The sequence below is a fragment of the Typopeltis vanoorti genome, chromosome 2 (assembly GCF_054136105.1).
Source record: "Typopeltis vanoorti isolate ZY-2024b chromosome 2, IOZ_Tvanoo_1.0, whole genome shotgun sequence".
NCBI classification, from domain to species: domain Eukaryota; kingdom Metazoa; phylum Arthropoda; class Arachnida; order Uropygi; family Thelyphonidae; genus Typopeltis; species Typopeltis vanoorti.
This window is the reverse complement of record NC_143550.1, coordinates 80770986-80795482: the sequence shown is the minus strand read 5'-3', so window position 1 is coordinate 80795482 and position 24497 is coordinate 80770986. Positions and strand designations below refer to the sequence as shown.

The following is a 24497-nucleotide window of genomic DNA, read 5'->3' as shown; positions in this document are numbered from 1 at the left end:
TGATCAAAGAGAGAGTGAAAGCAACTATACAGAGAGAGAAAATAGTTTAAATGATAAAAAAAAATTAGAATTATTTGTAGGGAGTGAGATCGCTAAGTTGCGTGCAGCGAGAGTTGGAGCACCTGCAAAACTCTTTCCAGAGTGCCTCAGCTAACGGAAATAAACAAGTATTTGAAAGGAAAAATAAGCGTAAGAGTGGGAGAGTTTCTGAAATGGAGGAAAGAGTGTTGTATGGTGACTCGTTATTAAGAGGAGTGATAAATGGGAGTTTAACTAAATCGTACTTACCGGGTGCAAAATTTAAGGATGTAGGTGAGAGTATTAGAGCGCAAAAACAGAGGGTGAAAGAATTGACGAATGAATTGAAAGGAGATAAATTTTTTATGAGAGAGGACTTTAATGTTAAAGGTAGCAAAAGAAAAGAGTGACAGAGTTAGGATGGCGAGTCTGTTGCCACGGTACGACAGAGAGGAGGTTAGAAGGAGGGCCATAATCGCAAATGACTTTATGTGCAGGTTATGCAGGCGGTGTGGTGTGAAATTCGTGTATGTGTGGAATGAGTTTGATGGGCAAAAGGATTTATACAAGATGGATGGCCTGCATTTGAATGGATTTCGTATGCAGAGACAGGAAAAAGTGTTGCTGACTGAAGTGAAAATGGATGTGCAGAACCAGGGAAACTAGAACTACCAAGGAGGGGTGGGGGAGTGGATATGCAGACATCAGTGAGACAGTTGAGTGTAAGAATGTATATAATGTACCTGAGCCAGTACTAAGGACAAATTGGAATGGGATAGTTAGAATAACGCATCAAAATAGAGGTGGGACAAAGGGACCTCTGCATTTCATGTATACTAATGCCAGGAGTATTAGAAACAAGAAGGAAGAATTTTTGGCCTTGATTTGCTCTTCCTGGCCACAGGTTATTGGCATTAGTGAAACATGATATAGTTAGTGGGATAGAATGTGTAGGTTATAGTGTGTTTAAGAGGGACAGAGAGAATAAAATGGGGGGAGGAGTGTTATTGATGATAGCTGATGAACTGCAGCCAAGGAGAATTGAAGTTGTATTGCAGGATAGTGAAAAGAGCTCATTTGAGGCTATTTGGTGTGAGATTGAGACTGGCAGAACAAAATATAAAGTTGGGTGCTGCTATAGACCAAGTGATGGAATAGATGGTGGAGATAGTATGCATAAACAAATTGATGAAATGAGTGGAAGGAAGGTAATTATTATGGGGGATTTCAACTATGGTAACATTGATTGGAAAGAGGAGAGGACACGTGAGGAAGGAAATGGATTTTATTCAATTATTAAGGGATAACTATCTGAGACAGCATGTAATTGAAAATACTAGGGGTTTGAGAGTGCTTGACCTGGTAATAGTATCTGAGAATTTGACTGTAATGAATATGACCATGTTGCCACCTATTGGTGAGAGTGATCATATTTACAGGAGGTTATAGCTGATTGTATACCTAGAGTCCGAATAGTAAAACAAATAGGGGTTAAATGGATGAATAACACCTTTAAGCTTGAGCTGCAAAAAAAGAAACAACTGTGGAGGGAATTTAAAGAGAAAGGTGACCTGCAGGCACACGAACAGTATAAAGCGCAGGCAGAAGGGTAACAAGTGTGGTAAAAAAAAGCGAAAGCATGTTATGAAAGGAAATTAGCCATGCAAGCTAAAGAGAATCCAAAACAGTTCTTTCAATATGCTGCAAGCAAAAAAAAAAACTGTACATGGCAGAATGATTTTAAGGAATGATGATGGTAAGGAGGTCACTGAATCAGTTGATATGGTGGAATTACTGAGCGAGCACTTTGCAAGAGTATGTCATCCAGGTGGTGACATTGAAAAAATGAAGGAACCATTAGTTTATATGGGAATTGTGATGAATGAAGTGGAGATGAATAGTCTATTACATAACCTTAATATGAATATCTGTGGGTTTGGATGGTATACCGGCACAGATCTTACATGAAGAGGCTAAAGAATTATCAGTGCCCTTTACCATGTTGTTTAATTTGGATCTTGGGTCTGCTTTAGTCCCAAAGGGGTGGAAAGAGGGGAAAATAGTTCCACTGCATAAAGGAGGATCCAAGACTACTGTTGCAAATTACCGACCGATCAGCATATCAGGAGTCGTTGTCAAGGTCTTGGAGAAAGTAGTTGAGGGAAAAATACAGGAATGGATTGATGAAAATGAGATACTGTATGGGGGACAGCATGGCTTTGTGAAGGGTAGATCATGCCTCAGTAACTTGCTCAAGTTTTATAACACAGTGATGGGCTGAACTGGATAAGGGTAATGGGTTTACAGTGATACTGCTGGACCTGGCTAAGACATTTGACAGGATACCACATGGAATTCTAATCCGTAAACTACAACATATGGGAATGGATATAGGGTAGGTGAGATGGATAGGTGGGTGGTTGATGGAGAGATATCAGAGAGTAGTTTATTCTTGAGTAGAGTCCAAAAGACAGCTTGTGACTAGTGGTGTGCAGCAGGGTTCTGTTCTTGTACCACTGCTGTTTAATTTGTTCATTAACGATATAGGGAAGGATCTAAGAGAAACAGTTCATTTGTTCGCTGATGATGCAAAGTTAGGTAGGGCAATAGTGAATGCAGAAGATGTCAAAATCTTGCAGGATGACTTGGATAGATTGGAGTTCTGGGCTAAGGAGAATGAATGTCAATTTAATGTAACAAAATGTAAGGTTATGCATTTTGGGGTGAAAAGATTAGCAGCAGTATATCACATTGGTGGAACTGTACTCCAGAAGATTGATGAGGCCAGGGACTTGGGAGTGTTGGTGGATAGGGAGACGAAGTTTAGGGGGCGCATTGCAAAAGTGGCTAAATCAGCTCATCAACTCACTTGGCTGTTGAAAAATACTTTGACGAGCAGAGACAAGAAAGTTATTGTACCTCTGTACTGAGCCTTGATAAGACCTCATCTCGATTACTGTGCCCAGATTTGGTCACCTAGGTTTCTTCTTGATGGGGAGAAGGTGGAGAGGATCCAGAGGCGAGTGAACAATATGATAGCAGGTCTGTGGAATGAACCTTATGAGAACAGGTTGAAGATTTGTGGGTTGCAGAAATTGGTTGATAGGCGGAAGAGGGGAGATATGATTGAGACATTCAAATTGCTAAAGGCTTTCTATGGGATTAATTCAGAGGATATTTTTGAGATCAGGACTGGTGGTGGGAGAACTAGGGGACACCTATGGAAGCTGGCAAGAGTGTGGTTAGCAAGGGTGTTAGAGCTGGGTTCTTTACTTTTAGAGTGGTAAATGAGTGGAATAAGCTGCCAGAGTCTGTTGTGGGTGCTATGACGGTGAGTGAGTTCAAGGCAAGGTATGATAGATACTGTGAGAATGTCGTATAGTTGTGTGGACATGATGTTTAGGGCCTCTCGCGATGAGTCTAAGAACTCCCTGGAGTCGTCCATAATAATAATAATAATAAGAAGAAGAAGAATCTGAAATACAAGAAAGAGAGATTGTAAATTGCTGTCAGAAGAAGATGTTAATAAGGAGAAAGAAAAATGAAACTTCGAGGAAACAAAGAGGTGGTTGGACAGAATGCAAGTTTTCAGAGACAGGCTAGGAAAAAATAAAGAAAAACATCTGAACCAAAGGTGCATAGAAATTAATGGACATAGCTTTACAAGAAGAGTAAGAAATCTGTCTAGAATCTTAAATAAGTTACAGGAAAGCTTATTCCTAGATTGGGAGTAATAAAATGTAATTTGGGAAAGACTTTATGGAATGAAAACAAAAGATAGAAAGAGTATATTTTGTGTTTTTACAAGGAATATTAATATTGAAGGGGAATTGAAAGGAAAGCATTTGGTGAGGAACCTATGAAATGTGAGGAGATATGGGCTATGGAACAGCTACAAAAAGGAAAATCTCCTGCAGCTAATCTCTAGAATGTCAGTGGAATTGTTGAAAGCAACTGAGAATGAAGTGGTGAACATATTAACTGAAATCTGGGAACAGATTTGGAAGAAAATATGCTGGCCTATACCCAATTAAAAAAAAAAAGGGTCAAATCCCAGAGAATTTGTAATTTTTACATTGAGAATCTGTTTGGGTAGTGGCCCTTTCCATAATGCACAGCATTATACACACCTGAAAAGATATGTGCTTGCATTATGGTATATGACGGCAATTAATGTAAAGTCACTAGCTTCTATATGCAAGTAGCCTTGTCATGAAGAAACTTCTTGTGCAAGCTTTGTTTGCTTATGCTTGAATAAAGGATTAAACAAGAATATAATTTCTTGGCAATTTTAACGATATACTTTGGTATCCCAGAACAATTCACCAGACCAGTGGACTAATTATCAGCACAGTCAGTGCAGAAAATTTAAATCTTTGAAAATTGGAGTTGTTGACAAATTACAATTTGACTAACTCCAGAAATAGATCCCCCCCACACACACACACCTTACTGTTTTTAGCGATCTCCTTCTCTAATCAACTTGTTCATCTGTCAATCTGGAAATTAATTCAAACAACACTTTAGGAAAATGAAAAGTGTGACCACTTACCTTTACAACCAAAGCAGTAGTACTAAACAACAATCTTTCCTACCCTCTTGTAATCTGATAATAACGTGGTACACCTTTTGGCAACTCGTATAAGTAAATATGACCTCTCCATTACTTCTGCCTTAGTATCACCACTTCTGGGTCTGGCTCCCACTAATGAGACCTCATTAAAGGTCGAAACTGGTCTGGGTAGTGGCCCTTTCCTTAATGCATAGCATTATACATGTCTGCAAGGAGATGTGCTTTGCATTATGGGAGATACTGAGACAAGGAGTGATGAGAGCTTGGTCCACCTTTACTATGAGTTGCCTCAGTCCTGAAGATACTTCAGGTGCAAACTTTGTTTGCTTACACTTGGATAAAGGATTAAACTAAATTTATTATAGTAACCAAGTGGAAAATTAACTACACCTTTTTTCTTATAAGTAAATTATTATTATTATTATTACTAATACCCGAAGATCTCATGGAGTCAAAGACTCATCTGGGAGGTCCTTTTATCACACACACAGCTCATCATACCGTGTCCTAAACACACTCAAACTCCTTGCAGACACCACACTCTCAGGCAAGGCATTCCAATCATTTACAACTCTACACGAAAAAAACCTGCCTCTCACTCCCCTACTCACATCCTCTTTATACAGTTTTCAGGGATGACCTCTGGTTCTCCTCTGATCTCCCACTATTTTCTGCAGAACTTCTCCAGCGTTGATCCTATAACAACCCCTTACTAGCTTGTTGGTCTCTATCGTATCTCCCCCTCTTCCTCCTGTATGACCTCTCCATTGCTTCGGCCTAAGTATCACCACTTCTGAGTCTGGCTCACACTGATGAGACATCAGTAAAGGTCTAAACTGGTCTGGGTAGTGGGGCTTCCCTTAATACATAGCATTATACATGTCCACAAGGAGATGTGCTTTGCCTTATGGGAGATACTGAGACAAGGAGTGATAAGAGCTTGGTCCATCTTTACTACGAGTTGCCTCAGTCCTGAAGATACTTCAGATGCAAACTTTGTTTGCAAACACTTGAATAAAGGATTAAATTAAATTTATTATAGTCTAACCAAGTGGAAAATAAACTTCCAACCTCTTGTATGTTATTAACATTTCAGGCATTACAGATGCAGTGAGAGGGAAAAAAAAGTATGCAGTCAACTGCGAAAATTGTTTTGAAGTGGGGTAGATATCTAGGTCAAAAAATTATTTCTCCAACTACTTGATAACAAAGGAAAATTTTGGCTGATAATTAAAATTCCAATTCTAATATGTGATACATTCTCTAAGATCTCTAAAATATTGTAAGCTAATCATCTTTGTCCAGACTTACTTAGTAATTGTTTATTCAACCTTGGACTGTTTGAAACAACAAACAATACTGGTCCAAAAGCAAAACTAATTCTGGAATATTACATTTCCCTATGTCAAGATGCCTGCTATCTTCCCTCTTGCACTTCTCTGCTGCACTAATTTTTGCTTAAATAAATGAGCACACTTGATTAAAATCTAATTTACAAGGATATTGAACATGATATGAACACAAAAATAAAGATAAACATAGATTGCCATCACTCCACTTAAAATTTTTGTTAGCTAAGTTCTTCCTTAATTTGAAAGGGATGACTCAGAGTGGTCATTGTCAATTTTACTTAAGTAATTAATTAGGATTCCACTCATATTTTTAGAAATACATGGAAATGAGTAAAATAGTATAAATTAATTCAGAAAACTTCAAATTGATGGATAACAAGTATACATCTATTTATTATATTTGCCTTTTCTTCATACTCTTCGAAACTAGCAGATAATATATTTGTGATTATATATTTCAGAGTTAATGTTGCATCTTTACTGATGGTGATTCTTATAGAAAAGATGGAGTATGCCACTGAGTAAGTAGGAATTTTGAGTCTTGCTCTTTTTTAGTTCTATAAGCAATAATTAGTCTGATTATATTGATTTAATAATGGATATGTTATTTTATTGAACATTATGTAGAATTTATGTGTGTGCACAAAATTATTCATCTGTGAATAATGCATTCCTTATGGGAAAAAGTGGTTGAAGCACCGAACGGAACTATTGTTCATTTAAAAACTTAGAGAAAGAAATATACTATTCATTCTGGTCTTCAATATCAGCATTGATCATATTATATATTAATATTTTTAATATAATGAATATTATATTTTATATGCAGTGGTCTAATATTTCAAGGTATCCAAAGCAACATTTTCAAAAATATTACTTAATGAAATTGGCAACTCATTAAATTGAAAGATAGTTTGAGTTTCATTGCTGTGGTTTGCCAGGCTGCCATTCTTCTTAAGTTTACGTTAAAAATACTTTCATATGCACCTTTGAAATGCACCTGCTGTACAAGAGGCGCAATGGCCAGGACATGGCTCGACCCGCAATCAGGGGTACACGTTATACTGTAGTGGTGACGACAGAGGACGAAAAGTACTCGGAACTGCGTTTTTAGTTAGTGATAAATTTTTGTGTAATATTTTAGATTTTAAACCAGTGAACAATTGGCTGTGTACTATTAGAGTTAAGGGACGTTTTCAAAATGTGTCTATTGTGAACTGTTATGCACCTATTGAAGAGAGCTTGGAAGAAGATTAAAATTGTTTCTACGAAGTGCTTGAGCGTACTTGTGCCAATCTACTGTCCTATGACATCAAGCTAGTAGTGGGTGATTTCATCGCGAAGCTGGGGAGAGAGCATGTGTGGTGCCCTTTCATGGGTAGTGAGAGCCTACATGAGGAGTGCAATGATAACGGGTTCCGACTTGCGAGTTTGCTGTCGCTACAGGATGCCTTGTAAAGAGCACTATGTTTGCACATAAATACATCCACAAGCAGACCTGGAGATCGTCAGATGGTAGAACAGCTAACCAAATAGACCCATGTACTAGTGTATCGACGTCACCTCAGCTCCATCTCAGATGTGAGAAGTTTCAGAGGAGCAGATGGAGATAGCGACCACTGGTAGCTTACAATTTCAGGCATAGAATTGCAGTGAAGCCTGCGTGTCCTACCATATGAGCGGCATGGGACCTGGACAAGTTGAAAACAGTGGAAGGCAAGCGGGCTTTCCAGTTAGAGTTACAGAATCGTTTTGGGGAGTTACAGGAGAAAGAGGATGAACCGGATGGGATGTGGGACACCATCAAAAATACGGTTATGTTAGCTGCCTCGAGAACTGTGGGAAAGAGAAAGAGGAGGAGAAAAGCATGGCTTAATAGAGAGTGTGAAGAAGCTGTAGCGAAAGGAAGGGAAGCACTATTGAACTATCTAGCGGATAGCAGGAAGAAAGCTGCATATGAGAGGGTGAGAAGAGTGGTGAATACATGTGTATGCAGGGAAAAGCGGAAGTATCTTAATGAGAAAGTGGTAGTATAGAGAGAAATAGGATGACGAATAATGGTGGACGGGAGATGTACCGGATGATCAAAGCCATGCGAAGTGCCCAGACGCAAGCGGCAACCATAAGAGATGAGAGTGGAAATCTATTAACAAACTCAAAAGATGCTCTCACTCGGTGACTTAGATATTTCGTGAACTTGCTGAATGTCAATGCTGGAACGTCAATATCAGAGGATTATACTCCTTTTCAAACTGCTGAACCATTTATTGAAGAGCCGACATTTAGTGAGATTACTCATGCTAGCTGCATGCTGAAAAATAAAAAGGCTCCAGGAGTAGACTGCATACCGGCGGAGCTCCTAAAGAATGGTGGGGACGTCCTGATGGAGCAGCTGCATCGGCTCATCTTGATGATCTGGCAAGAAGAACGACTGCCGGACGAGTGGAAGGAGTCGCTGATCACCCCAGTATATAAGAAAGGAGATAAGGCTCAATGCGGCAACTATAATGGCATCTTACTGCTGTCGACTGGCTACAAGGTGCTGTCTAGCATCATGTTAATGCGCCTCACACCATATGCAGAAGAGTGCCTTGGTGACTACCAGATGGGCTTCAGGAGGAACCGTTCTACAATAGACCAACTCTTCATGCTGCGCCAAGTTTTTGAAAAGTGCTGGAAATATAACCGGGAAGTTCATAATATTTTCATAGACTTTTCTAAAGCCTATGACTCAATAATATGCCCAAAAATGTGACAGGTGTTAGAAGAGCTGGGAATTCCTCAAAAACTTTAAAAAATGGTGCAGGTGTGCGTAGCTGTTTCGAAAGCAAGAGTGAAAGCAGAAGGTGACCTGTCGGACCCGTTTCAAGTACAGACCAGTGTAAAGCAGGGTGATGGGTTTTCTCCGATTCTCTTCAATCTAGTGTTGGAAAAGGTAATTTAAAACACACAGCAAGTGGTAAGTGGAGTCGACATGGGGGTGCAAGTTAGGATTCTTGGCTACACGGATGACCTGAACGTCATGGCGCATCAACGGGACGACGCAGTGGCATTGGTTACTGCTATTGAAGAAGCTGCAGAAGAAGTTGGCCTGAAGATAAACGCCGAGAAGACAAAATACCTTTTTATGAGTTGCCATGCTGCTCAAGATCCAGAGGGAGCTGCACAGTTTGAGAGGGTGAAGGTATTTAGCTACTTGGGTTCTTTCATGACTGAAGACAACAAAGTTGAGGCTGATGTCCAGAGCCGGGTGATGTCCAGAAGACAAAATACCTTTTTATGAGTTGCCATGCTGCTCAAGATCCAGAGGGAGCTGCACAGTTTGAGAGGGTGAAGGTATTTAGCTACTTGGGTTCTTTCATGACTGAAGACAACAAAGTTGAGGCTGATGTCCAGAGTCAGGTAAATGCTGCGAATGTGGCCTATTATCAGGTGTGTCCCCTTTTCGCCTCGTGCTTGCTGTCTTGGACTACAAAGGTGGGACTATACAAGACTCTGCCTATTCTCCTCTATGGTGCTGAAGTGTGGACTCTCACAGTGAGACAAGCCGATCACCTGAGAGTATTCGAGAACAAGATGCTACGACGTATCTGTGGAGAGGTCATGGCAGATGGAGTCTGGAGGAGGCGGTCCAATGCTGCCATACATGCTTTATACAACTCGGCAGATGTCTTGATAGAGCTGCGAACCTGGCATCTTCAGTGGCTGGGGAACCTTTACCGTATAGACCCCAAAAGGACTGTGAGACAGGTGTGGGAGGCCCGACCCAAATCAGGGAGGCCTCCAGGGAGACCGAGAAGGAGATGGGCAGATCAGGAGAAGGAAGACCTGCAGGCTTTTGGGCTGGAGACTAGAACGTGGCAGACAGTCGTAGAGGACTGTACCCAGTGGCGAGATGTGGTGCTTGATTTTATTTTATTTATGATGTATCCCTTGAGCATACATACATACAAACATTACTTTGATATTTTTTAACATAGGAAACATTCTTGAGTAGTCCAGTATTGCATTTTTTTTTTGTGCTTAGAGTTTTCAATCGCATTTAATTTTTATTAATATATTCCAAAATTTAAAAATATTTTATTGGTTAATAGTAATAAAAATTATTTTTATTTTTATTCTGTTGAAACTTGGAAATTATATGATTAGAATCATTTTTTTTTAGGGTACTGAAAACTCTTTTGCTAAGGCTAATAGAAAAGACAGTTGGGACTAAGCATCCCCAGCTTATGCTTCGTAGGTAAGTTTCATTATCTTTACTGTAATGATAGTAAAGATTTCTAAGAGATTTATTTACATCCTAAAAATACTAAAAAATTGTGAAGACTGTTTTTTATGTTTGGTAATCAAGAGCATTTTTTTTGGTGAATCCCTCCCATATAGCCACAAACAGTTGTAAACCTAGATAATCTAGTTTCCCTGCTATAAAGACCAAGTATGGATTTTTTTTCAGGCCACTTCAGTTCTCTAAAATAAGTCAGCTTATTTTAGAGAACTGTCACACTGGGCAACAAAATGCTCTCCAACTAAAAGTATCATTCAAAGTACCATGAATACTTGAACATGCAAATGCATGAGTGAATTATTAACATAATCTCTGTGTTCACTGAAATTGTGGCAGAGCTGGCTTACCCATTAAGTATATGTTAAGTCATGTTTGAACTCAACAGTTGTTTTTTCACACAAAATTTCCATGAATATGCTGTTGTTTTTCTGTCACATTTCATTTAAAAAAAAAAAGAATTATTAATTCTGTATACATTATTCTTAGTACGCTTGGACTACATCTTCCGGACCATCAACACAGAAGATCTTGGTTTTAACATTAGAACATCAACCCACACCATGCAAATAACTGATCTTAGCTTTGCTGACGATGTTGTACTTATTGATATAGAACCAACAAATGCACAAAAACAACTCAGTCTTCTAGAGGCACAGGCTAAACTTATTGGTCTGCAGATCAACATCCAAAAGTCCAAAGTATTCTCAATAGTTATGAAAACTTTATACTTTATATCAACAATAAACCCTTAGAAAGAGTAAAGGACTTTCAATACCTTGTATCTCAGTCTACTAGAGGCACAGGCTGAACTTATTGGTCTGAAGATCAACATCGCAGTCTACTAGAGGCACAGGCTAAACTTATTGGTCTGCAGAACAACATCCAAATGTCCAAAGTATTCTGAATAGGTTATGAAAACTTTATATTTCATATCAACAATAAACCCTTAGAAAGAGTAAAGGACTTTCAATACCTTGGATCGAACATCAGCAATACAGAAAGTGATATTAGAACATGTAAACAGCTGGCTCTAGTCTTCCATAACAAACTCTGCCCATCTGGAAATCATCATTAAAGACAAAATTAAGACTAATACAATGCAACCAGTAGATCCATCTTCTTGTATGGTTCTCAAACCTGGACAATTAGCACACCAAAAAAACTACAGATCTAATTAACTCCTTTGGAACTACATGTCTCAGACTGATCCTTGGATATACTTGGATGGACTGTGTCATAACTCTGCTATGCTAAATCTGGCTAAGCAGGAACCACTTGTCAATATGGTCGAAAAACTACAACTCAGATGGCTTGGACATCAACTCAGACGTCCTGAAGTCTCATCCCTTTTTTGGAATCCTTCATCCTGTACAAACCAGAAGATGGCAATTGGAAGACTAGAGGAAGACTATGCAATTTTGGCAATACATATGTGAAACCATCAGTAGGCTGAACTGTAAAACTCCATCTGACATCTATCAGTTAGCTCAAGATAGAGAGACTTGGAAGACCATAATTTGCAATATTTAATTTTTAATATAAATCTGTTTTCCCTTTTCACATTGTATCATATTGTGAATAAACTATGATGATGATGATGACATTTTCTTTTAAGAAAAATTGAGAGAAGGAATCTGGATATGAGAATTAATGCCAATTTCATAGTAATTAAGGCATATTAAGAAAATACTGTAATCCACATTTTAAAAAGCAAATACAATGATGAATAATACCCGAAATAGTTTGTAAAAAGATTTATTTAAGCTTTATTTATATATTTCTGGTTTATTCAAGAATGCTCTTGAAATGTAAAAAGGTTTATTTAAGATAACTGGTAAATATCCTTGAACGATTAGTATAATTTCAGAATATATAAAAATGAGACAAGAAAAACTGATGTTGCATTTTATAGAAATAGCATATTTTAAAAGAACATTTTATCTCCTGTGACTGAATCCTGATAATTTTTGCTGCTCTGAGTTCACCATACAACTCTTGAAGATGCTTGAACCATAATCAGTTTAAAAATAAAATCATGTCTAAATTATTATTATAATGGACCTCCAAAGTTGCAAGATTCATTGTAGGAGGACTGTCTTGGAGAACACAAAGTCTATCACACCCTTAAACCTATTCACTGTCTGTACATTCACCACCCTATCGGTCAATGAATTCCATGGTCCAACCACCTTCCATACAAAAAAGCCACTTCTCACCCTCCTACTCACCATTTCCTTTTGCAACTTTAAAGCATGGCCTACTCTCCTTGTCATCTATCCATCAAACTCTGTAGTTTACATGCCGTTAGTCTATCCTTATAACTAACATTGTAAAGTCTTGATATCATTTTTGTTATCATTCTCGGTACCCTTTCCATGGTTAATTTATCCTATTCAAATCAGAGTGACAGATCTGAGCACAATAATCTAGATGTGGCCTGATCAGGTTTTTATGAATCACCACTCTTTCATCTCTACTGTTCAAAGTCCTTCTTTCTGTTGTAATAATCCTCTGGATTACCTTCACCACCTCTGCAGATTTTTATCGACCATCATCCCAAGATCCCTTACCTCCTCCATTTCCTCTAGTATAAATCCATAAATAGAGTATGCAGCTTCCAATTGGTGAATCATCACACTGATATTCACATTCATTGCCCATCTGTCCAGCTTATTTAAATCCTCCTGAAGTGCTATCACATTGACACTATTACTAATAATGCTTCCAGGCTTCACATTATCTGCAAATAACCGAATATCTCCCTGCAATTCAGTGACAATATCATGGACATAAAGGTATAAAAGGAAAAAGGTCCCAGTACTAATCCCTGTGGAACTGTACTTGTGACCTTCTTTTCCTTAATAGTGCTCTCCCATACACAGTTCTCTGATATCTATCAGACAATCAGTTTCCAAACCAGTTCACTAACCTGACATCTCATTCTGTGTTTGCAACTTAAATGTCAACATATCATGTGGCACCCTATCAAATGCTTTTGCAAAAAAAAAAAAAAAAAGTAGTATATGCTTTCCCCTCATCAGCTGCTCTTGTCACTTAATTATAAAAGGCAAGCAAATTACTGAAACAAAAGCGCAGCTTAATAAATCCATGTCGACTTTCGCAGATTATTACATTCATCTGCCCAAATTTGTATATGATATCTCATTAATTTCTCCAAAATCTTAACAACTACAGAAGAAATGCAAACTGGTTGATAGTCTGATGCCACATTCTACCACCACCCTTGTGCAATGGCGCTTTGTTATCTTCCTTCCACTGGGCAATTTCCCAGTAGCTAGATTTTCATCGAACAGCCAGGTCATGGAGCTGTCAGTTTCTCAGCAGATTCTCTTAAAACGTGGTGAAATCCCATCCATTCCCACCGCTTATTGACTTCCAAAGTACTTAGTATTTGAAACATATTCTCCTCATGCAATTCTAAACTTTCAATCCATCTCATCCTTCCAGGAATAAAACATGCTTTTTCAGGATAAAATGATCCGATAAAGTGATAATTAAACCATATCTCCAGTATTTGCATTGGTTACACAACCCATTTTACATCTAACAAGGTCATTTGTTTGCAATCATTTCTCCTCCCATTAGCTATATAATGAAAGAATTCCTTAGGATTTTCCTTAGACTGTAGTGCTAATCCCCTTTTCTAGTCTATTCTATTTTTATCTTCTTTACTCTGCTAGTTACATTTCCTGGCTTGAGTCTTATGGTTCTCATAGAACTGCTCTCTACTTTATATTTTTTTCATAACTTCTTTATCATTTGCAGTGTTCGTTTGATCTCATTAGTCATTACTTTAAACCAAATCATGTTATCTTTTTCACTTGAGGAATGCAATTTGCTATTGTTGTTGATAAATATTTCTTCACTTGTCCCATTCACTGCTGATGTCTCTTCCTTACAATTCTTCCATTTTTAGAACTGCCTGTAGCTAATTTCTGAGATTATTACAATCAGTTATCTCATACCTCCACATAAATCCTTTTTCCTTTAGATTTCTGCATGTCTGTTCAATGTCCAAGTCAAGATTGCATGGTCACTCTCACCAGTGGTGGGACAGACTGACATCTCAGTTACAATCAGATCTTCTGATGCAAAGATCCAAAACTCTTGAAACTCATTTTCCCACTACTATGTTGCCTTAGATATTTGTTTCTCAAAACTTTGAGAAATTCCATTCCATTACTGCTGCAAGCTGTTTTTCTGCCCAATTTATACAGCTCTACTGTATTTAAAATCTCCCATAATGATCACTTGCCAAATGGATAGGCCTAATGACATCCTACTCATTCCTTTCCATGTTCAATGGCCTATAGCCACATCCCACTGAATATCTAGTTATACCCACCTCTACCTCACACTATGCACTGTCAAAAACTATTCCTGGCATTTCCTTCCAAATTCTCCACTCTGAGAACACTCATGTCATGACTTATCATAAGTAACACTCCACCACTTCTGGTTGTCCTTCCTATCCTGTTGAAATATGTTATTATTATTATTACCCCAAGACCTCATGGAATCAAAGACTCATCTGGGAGGTCCTTTTATCACACACACAGCTCATCATACCGGGCCTTGAACACATTCAAACTCCTTGCAGACACCACACTCTCAGGCAAGGCATTCCAATCATTCACAACTCTGCACGAAAAAACCTGCCTCTCACTCCCCTACTCACATCCTCTTTTTTCAGTTTCCAGGGATGACCTCTGGTTCTCCCACTATTTTCTGTAGAACCTCTCCAGCATTGATCCTATAACAAACCCCTTACTAACTTGTATGTCTCTTTCATATCTCCCCCTCTTTCCACTGTCCACCAGACTCTATAAATTACATCTTCTCAATCTTTCCTCATACTCTACATTCCAGAGGTCAGAACTACCTTAGTCAATCACCTTTGGACCCTTTCCAACATCTCTTCATCCTTCTGAAAACCAGGTGACCAAATCTGGGCACAATAGTCCATGTGTGGCCTAATCAAAGCCTTATACAACAGAACAAAAATCTCCCTACTTCTACACGTCAATGTCCTCTGCATCATTCCCAGAAGCCTTTGTGTTGTCTTCACAATTTTGGCTATGTGTTTCCTAAATTTCCGATTCTTATCCACTATCACCTCCAGATCTCCTATTTCTTCCACCTCCAACAATATATCTTCACCAAGCATAAATTCTGCATCTCATCTTTGTTTTCCAAATTTTAAAACCTTACATTTTGCAACATTGAACTCACATCTCAATTTCCGTGCCCAATCACTCAATTTATTCAAGTCTTCTTGTAAGGCCACAAGATCTTCTCTACTCTTCATGGTTCGTCCCAACTTTGCATCATCTGCAAACAACTGAATATCTGCTTCCAAATCTTCGCCAATATCATTAATATACAAGTTAAACAGTAATGGCTCTAAAACAGACCCCTGAGGCACTCCACTAGTGACTTTCCTTTTCCTGGATATCGCACCCCCATACACAACTTGTTGATACCTATCAGATAGCCAGTCTCCAATCCAGTGCACTAATCTAATATCCAATCCCATCTGCTCTAGTTTGACTGTCAGCTTATCATGAGGTACTCTATCAAAAGCCTTTGTGAAATCCAAGTATATTACTGTGTATCCTTTTCCTCTGTCCATGTAAGCAGTCACTTTATTGTAATAAGTAAGTAGATTACTAAAACATGACCTTCCTTTAGCAAATCCATGCTGTCCATCAAAGATAATACCATTGTTGTCAACCCAACTTTGGATCCTAGTTCTCAAAAGCTTCTACAACAACTTAACCACAACACCTGACACACAGATAGGCCTATAGTTTGAGCTCGATCACCTCCTTTATGAAGTGGCACAATCTTGCCCTCCTTCCACTCCTTAGGAACTTGACCGAGTGCAAGACTCGTATTAAAAAAAATATCAAGACAGGTGTCAACTCCCTGGCACATTCCTTCAGAATACGTGCCAATATATTATCAAGTCCTACAGTCTTATTAACATCTAGTGTACTCAACTCCTCATAACACCTCTTGCTCACTTACAGTCAGTCTCTCCTCACCATCATCTACTGCTTTCAATCTCTTCATGAAGTCACATTCACAAGATTGAAAGATCTTTATGAACTGCTCATTAAGTATCTCCACCACACATTCTGCATCAGCTGTCTTTATACCATTTCCTCCAATCAATGTCATCCTTCCATAATCATTCTTTCTTTTGCTGGCTACATATCGAAAGAATTCCCTAGGATTCTTTTTGTCTTCATTAGCTAACTGCTGTTCATACCTTTCTTTAGCTACCCTCACCAACCAGGTCACTCTCCTTGCCTGGTCTTTATAGACCTCATGGAATTGGTTATTTCCATTTCTCTTATGCTACCTCCATAATGCCCTCTTTCTCTGTATCGCATGCTTAATCTCTTTATTTATCCTTCTCACACCTACCTTATTTAACCTTCTCACCCTTGGACTACACTTAGACGTTGCATCTACTAGATAGTTTTTGAAAATCTCCCAAGCCTCATTGATCTCTTTTCCAGCTGACTCCTCATTCCATGCTACACCTGCAAGCTGTCTCCTGAGCTCTTCATAATCATCCCCCTTGTAGTTCCACATATACCCTTTTCTCACAGAGGTCCTCACACTGCTTGCAACCACCCAGGTAATCACATCTTGGTCACTTTCACCAATTGGTGGATGATTTGACACCTTATTTATAATTACATCCTCTGATGAGATGACCAAATCAATGTTATACCCTTCTAGTTCTATTACTGTCAGGACATTATATTCTGTCAATGACATTTCGTTGATTCCAGTAATCTTTGGATAGGCTGAGACTATCGGCGCCACCAATTCACTTTTATTTCCACATCAAGTGATACTTAGTCTTTATTTGAGTTGTAAGTCAGCAGTTAGAAATGAAGGAAGTACAGTAAGATGCTTTAATATAAAATCTGATGTCAGACAAGGATGTGCATTATCCACTCTGTTGATCATTATCTATATGGATCATGTTATGAAGGTGAGCGGTATTAAACCTGATAACAAAATTGGAAATGTTAATCTCAGCTGTTTGCTTTATGCAAACGATGTTATACTTCTAAATAAATCTGCTACAAATCTGCAAGATTTCCTGACTAAATTGAATAGCTGTTGTAATAGATATGGTGTGAAGGTCAGCAATAACAAGGCAATGAAAATAGGCAGAAACATTGAAAAAATAAACTGCATTGTGAATGGAGAACCTATTGAACAAGTGAAGCATTTCAGCTACTGAGGCACACTTTTTAGAAGATGGTAAATTAAATATGGAAATAGACAACAGAATCAACATAGCTGGTATGATGGGAAGTCAACTGAATAAATTTGTTTGGAATAAGAGAGAAATTAGTCAAAACACTAAATTAACTGTATACAAGACAGTGTTCAAACCAATTTTAACTTATGGATACGAGAGCTGGGTCAGAAGTAAAACACTTGACCAAAGACTAGAGACTGCAGATATGAGAGTTCTGAGAAAGATTAGGAGCATAAACAGATGGCATCAATGGCAATATCATATTGAAAATGAGGATATTAGGAAAGAACTTGACATTGTCAGCATCCAGGAATGCATTAACAGAGCTAATCTCAGGTGGTATGGTAACTTAAACAGAATGGGAGAGGAAAGATTATCAAAACAAGTATTCTCTGCCAGGTTGGCAGGAAAAAGACCCCAGAGGAAGACCAAGATATAAGTGGATTGATATGGTAAAAAGTACCTTAGAAGATAGAAATATAAGATCTGATAATGTTGAAGTCTTGACAGGTAACAGACTGATTTGGAGGAAGATTGTACATAGGAAATTGGTAATGATGTAAATTTTTCACTTAGTACTATCATGGAATCAAGTGTTTGCCAGGAGAGAGTTATGAGTAATGTGGTGAAAGGGGAAGGTGAACATGAGATGGCTTTGGACTTGATATTAGGTAGTGTGACTACAGATATAGAAGAGCTGAAGGACAGTATTTGTACACTCATTTTAGAAATTATGGACTTTACAACCATGTTATAATTAACTCTTTTAATATCCTGACATTTCGATCTTCATATCAAGATCATCATCTGGAGCATACACAAATATTCAGGACAAGCTAAGTTACATTACATACTGTAAGCTAAAGAAACAATGAATTGATCACAAATTATTCTATTGGCATGACCTCTAGTGAAAAAAAGTATTTGTACACCTGTACACCCCTTGAGGGTACATGGCAGGATTTTGATGATGATATTCCAGACCTCTCTTTTGACCCATTCTTGCCATCATATCATGTTCATTATTGCTTCTCTCCTCCTTGTCTCTGTATAAAGAAACATAAATGAATGAATTGTCACCATTTCTATACCTATCCCCACAAGACACCATCCCTGCTACCATCCACCCTGGCAGCTCTAGTTTCCCTGCCCTAACTCTTACTTGCCCAGAGAACAATCTCTCCAGATGCGTATGGCCTTCCATGTTCAAATGCAGTCCATTTGTTGCATATAACTTTCCTTTATCTTCCAGTGCACTTCAAACATCCACATATTCCAGACCGCTCTTTTGACACATTCTTGCCATTATATCATATTCATTATTGCTGCTCTTCTCCTTAATTCTGCATTATCCTATCTGGGCAATGCTGTCTTTGCTCTCACACTTTTCTGCTGTGATTCCTAACATTTACCTCAAATCTGTCACCACCTAATTCACACTTTCTCTCAGATAATATCACTGATCATCACTATTATCTCATCCACATTCTTACTTTGCTTTATTGCTATAGACATACTCTCTGTAGTTCCTCCAGGCAGGCAGGCACTCCTCTAACATTCTTTTCTGCACACCACAAATCATTGAATCTCCATACATCACTCCTCCCACAGACAGAGGTGCGCCAGTAGTGTCCAGCGCCTGTGTGCAAAACTTTAGTTGGCACCCCTATACCTCTCCCCCCCAATAAAAAATCACTTTATAAAAACGAATCAGTGAGTTAAAATGAAATACGAAATATATTATTTATAAGTTTATTGAACAAAAAGCAGAAATTACAAAAAAAATGTATAAAAAACAATAAACATACAAGAAGGGTACAAAAACAACAAAAATAATTTGAAAAAAAAAATAAAGTATATAAATAATAAGATAAATAAATAATAGTAACTTACAAGTATATAAAATAGGAACATATTAAACATTATTGGGTAAAGAAATAGTTAAATAAATATTTAAACAGAAAGAAAATTCACTTAGTGAATTGAACTTTTCTAGTTTTCGTTAATGAAAATTTTCGAATAATATCATGTATATCAAGTTGATCAAAAATATCTGACTATATTGATATAATGGCAAGATTTGAAAGTCTGTCTTGTACCATTGTGAAGCGCAAGTATTTTTTAATAATTTTAAGTTTAGAAAAGGACCGTTCCGTAGATGCTACAGATACCGGTAATGACAAAAGAATCTGAAGAGCAATTGTAAGGTTTGGATAAACTGTGATTAAGTCGTTTGAATAAATATACTGAATTATCTGGTATATATCAGTTTTAAAATTAGAAATAAATGGTTGACAGTGTAAAATTTCTTTGTCTAAATCATCTGTATCAATGTCTGAATGATTCTCATGTGTTAATTTTTTTGTCGTAACTTTTTACAACAAGATAATAAATATTCTTTATTTCGTGAAGTACTTAACAAATACAAAAACTGAAATGAATTCATGTGTTCTTTTAATAAATTAAATCTTTCCTTCAAAGATTGTAATATTTGATCTATTATGCAGAGAAAAAAAATTACTTTAAATGAAATTTCAGGATCTACTATATTTTCATTTTCATGTTCGTAATCAAATTGTGTTGTCTTTTTACTTCACCTTAGTGGTCTACTACTACAAAATGCAGATTCTGCGTCAAATTTTGCTGCAATTAATTTTAGTTTTCTACAATTTCTTTGAAAGTTTCATCAGACCTATAATCATTTTAAAATTGATTTAGATCAGTCAATGCATCTAAAGTAAGTTGGAGATTCATAGATGAAGACTGCAGTATTTTGCTGACAAAATTCGCTTTATTTAAAATATCATACCAAAATTTTGGCACCTTTACTATCCTGGCACCTGTGTGCATCGCACACATTGCACATATGGCCGGCATGCCCGTGCCCACAGATCTATGAATTCCTTGCTCACTTGCATCCCTATCATTTCTTTCTTCATTTTTCTTTCTCTTATTCCAGTACTCGCTCATGTTTCTCTCATTTCCTCTCTTTCCCTGGTTCACCCATTCTCTCTTCTTCTCACATTCCCATAACTTTCTCTCACCTTCATCTCACCACTTCCTCTCTTGGCCTATATCTCCTTTCCAAGCATCCTACCTTCACTCAAGATTCTCTGATACAAACACTGTCCTTCAGCTCTTCTATATCTCTTGTCACACTACCTAATATCAAGTCCATAGCCATCTCATGTTCATCTTCCCCTTTGATCATATTACTCATAACTCTCTCCTGGCAAACACTTGATTCCATGGCACAACTTTTGCTGCTGCTTAAACCTAGGATACTGATATCAAATCCCCAAACTTCTCCAGTTGTCTACATTTCATACAAATAAACAAACAAAGATGCACTTTCCAATCTTTTACCTGCCACATTTTTAAATGACTGGACATATACATGCTGCGGGCATAGCATGCTACAAAATCTTGTATTATTATTATTATTATTATTTTACAGCATCTCCATAGAGTCAGGAGATTTGTTGTGGGAGACCCAAATTAAATTATACTTGGCAAAATATAATCTAATTGTTGCTGGCTGTAACAGTAAATCATTATACTTAAGGCAAAATTTATTAAATTTTTTCTCTGGTACAGTATTCATATAGATACATGATTTAATCTGTCTTGTGTTTATTATTGTCAGTATAGCATTTTGTATTCTGCTTACTGTTGACTGTAACAGTAATGTGAAATCACATTTCAAAAATATTATCTTGGTGTTTATTGTAGGTTATGTAAATGAAATCTCAAAATGAAACTTTTTGTTTGTTTGTTTTTTGTGACACCCAACCAACAAAAGGTTATAAACCTATAATACATTAGTACTGGGGATGGACTAGGGATCTTTTTCGTTGTTTATTAATTTTTATATCTTTGCTTTTTCTATCATGTATTTTTTCATATCTGGAAACTTTGCTGTAGTGACCAAACATGGAACTTTCTCAAGCCTCTTGAAGGCTCCAATTAGCAGGTTGGTGAGATAACCTATACCAGCCAGTGAAATTCCTTTCCCATGTAAAGATAATCGCAAACATCCATGCTCCACAGCTGAATGTAAATCTACAGCATGTTGGTTGGAGAACAGATAAGTATGAACTTTTACAGTTTGCTGTTGCATGCAGTGGAAAATTACTGATATAGCATTTAACATGCACTTCTCTAAAACACCATATGCTTCACATCATATTTCATATAGCTACTGCTCATAAATGGTGCTCCTAGCACTCTATACTTATCATCCTTTTATATATTAATTTAGTAAATTAATTTAAATGTTCAGAAATGTTACATTGACATTTTCAGGACCGAATCTGTAGTGGAGAAAATGCTCACAAACTGGATGGCCTTGAACATGTATTTATATTTAAAGGTAAGATAATATAATTAATGCAATTTTTGTTACAAATATCGGTATCTTCTGTTAATTACTATACTGTATGACTTTTTTTCTTTCTTTTTTTTTTTTTTTTGGTTTTTGCATTCCTTTCAAAATAACTAACTGAAAAGCTTGTTGAAATTAATGTAGCATTCTGTAAAATGTATGACCAATTTATATGGTTTAGATGTAATAAGTGAAGGGCTTAAAAAATAGCAGGAAGATTAATTACATCTTCTCCTTAAGGTGTATACTTCATGGTAAGCTCATTTGTCTACCATAGCAAAGTAACTTGGCTTCATATAAAGCTAATGAATGCTATGATTTAACAGCTAATATTGTCTATATTATTAATTAATCTTTTTAATCTTATTAATGGCTACAAGTAACAAGAACAGAAAGAAAAATTGAAACATTTGTTTATAAAACTAGACTATTGAATGACACAAATGTACAATGGCTATATGAACAAAGAATTAACCAATATCTAGACAAAATAAAACAAAATGAAGAAATAGAAATAGAATGGCTTAATATAAAAATGATACTAAATGCAGCAGCAAATGAAAGCTTAGGAAATACCAAAAAATTCAATAAAAGGAAAAAACTGAAGATCTGGGATGATACAATGAAAGAAATAATCAAAAAGAAAAAAGAAGCCTATCACAAATGGTTAAGCAGTAAAAGATTAGAAGATGAAATAGAATATAAAAGAATAAGAGCCATAGCTAAAAGAGAAGTCAGAAAAAGACATAGAGAATCATGGAACAAATTTGTTTCTAATTTAGAACATGATTTATATAAAATAAGACCCGCATATAAAATTTTGAAACACTTAAATGCAGATACCAAAGAAAACATAAAATTAAACACTGAATTGAAATTAGAAGAATTTCTAAATTACTACACAATTGTGGACAGACAAATATGTTATATTTGTTTGTCCACAATTCTGTCCCCCCCAATAGAATGGAAAAAAGCAATTGTGATTCCTATCTTTAAAAAAGATAATAGAGATGACCCTAAAAACTATAGAGGTATCAGTATACTAAATTCCTCTTACAAAATATATAGCAGAATCTTAAATAGCAAACTAATGAAATATTCCGAAAACTTTATTCTAGAAGTACAGAATGGATTTAGAAAAGGACGATCATGTATATATTGACCCCGCCTTTTGCCTAAAATTAATAATAGAGAAAAGAAGAGAATATAATTTAGAAACACATATTGCATTTATTGACTTTGAAAAAGCATTTCACAAAGTTAAAAGAAACATATTATTTAACATATTAAAAGCAAGACAAATACCAAATAATATCCTAAAAGCTATCACAAGTATATATGACAATAATCAAATACAAATAAGATTAAATCACGAGCTATCAAATACGAGAGAGATTAACCAAGGGGTCCGACAGGGATGTCCCCTTTCAGCAACTCTTTTTAATATCTACTTAAATGAAATAATAATGAAATGGAATAAAAATTTACATCAAGGAATTAAACTTTCTCCTACAATAAACTTAAACACTCTCCTCTTTGCTGACGACCAAATAATAATTACAAATTCTGAAGATAAACTGCAGAAAGCTATTTTAGATCTAAATGAGATATCCAAAGATTATGGTATGATAATACCAACAGAAAAATCAAAAACTATGGCCTTTAAAGCACAAGATCCAGCAAGAACTAAAATAGTAATAGATAACAAGATCTTAGAACAGGTGAATTCATTTAACTACCTAGGATGTACGATCACATATGAAAATGAAAAAGATATAAACGTAAAAATTGCAAAATATTTAAAAATAACAGGTGTAATTAACTCTATATTTAAACCAAACCTAGTTCAAAAACAAACCAGACTAAAAGTATACAATACATTAGCCCTACCAGTCTTAATGTATGGAAGTGAAATCTGGACAATAAAACAAAAAGACAAAGATTAACAACAGCAGAAATGAAGTTTATGAGAAAAACTGCAAAGTATACCCTATTTGATCACAAAAGAAATGAAGAAATTATGAAAGAATTAAACCAAGAATCAGTAATAGAAAAAATTAAAAAATATAAACATAAATGGATGGAACATGTTCAAAGAATGAAAACAGAAAGATTACCAAAACAAGCCTTAAAGTACAAGCCATTTGGAAAAAGAAAACCAGGACGTCCTCTTAAATGATTCAATGATGACTTCTAAGGCCGGAACAGGCCATGCTAGGCCTAAATCCTTGATATGCATGATGATGATGAATCTTATTTATTCTTTTAGTCTTCTATTAATTAATTAACAAGATTAATTCTATTGATCTTAATTAATCTTTGTTAATCTCATTAACTAATCTTCTCTACATTTAATCTTTTTATATTTTTGCTAGTGTGTGTGTGCATTCACATCTATGTTCTCTGGCCAATTTGAATGTTTTGTTAGAAGAAACATTCTCTCATTTCTGTGGCAGCCAAGTTTGAAACACTATCAGTTAATATACATCCATCTTCAAGGCCCACCTTTCTTAATTGGGTTGTGGGGGCATCACCAGCTTCAAGAGGAACTTCCAATGGTCACGATCCTCTGCCAC

The 24497-nt window shown here is 36.6% G+C and overlaps 1 protein-coding gene across 1 annotated transcript in view; it reads left to right on the top strand.

Annotated features, from left to right (window-relative positions):
• Nucleotides 1–24497, top strand: part of LOC150109208 (plexin-B-like) — a 792153-nt gene that overhangs the window by 621522 nt on the left and 146134 nt on the right. The window contains exons 27-29 of the mRNA XM_090406262.1: nucleotides 6405–6464; nucleotides 10109–10183; nucleotides 21843–21909. Coding sequence (XP_090262388.1) covers nucleotides 6405–6464; nucleotides 10109–10183; nucleotides 21843–21909 — 202 coding nt within the window. The remainder of the gene's footprint in view (nucleotides 1–6404; nucleotides 6465–10108; nucleotides 10184–21842; nucleotides 21910–24497) is intronic.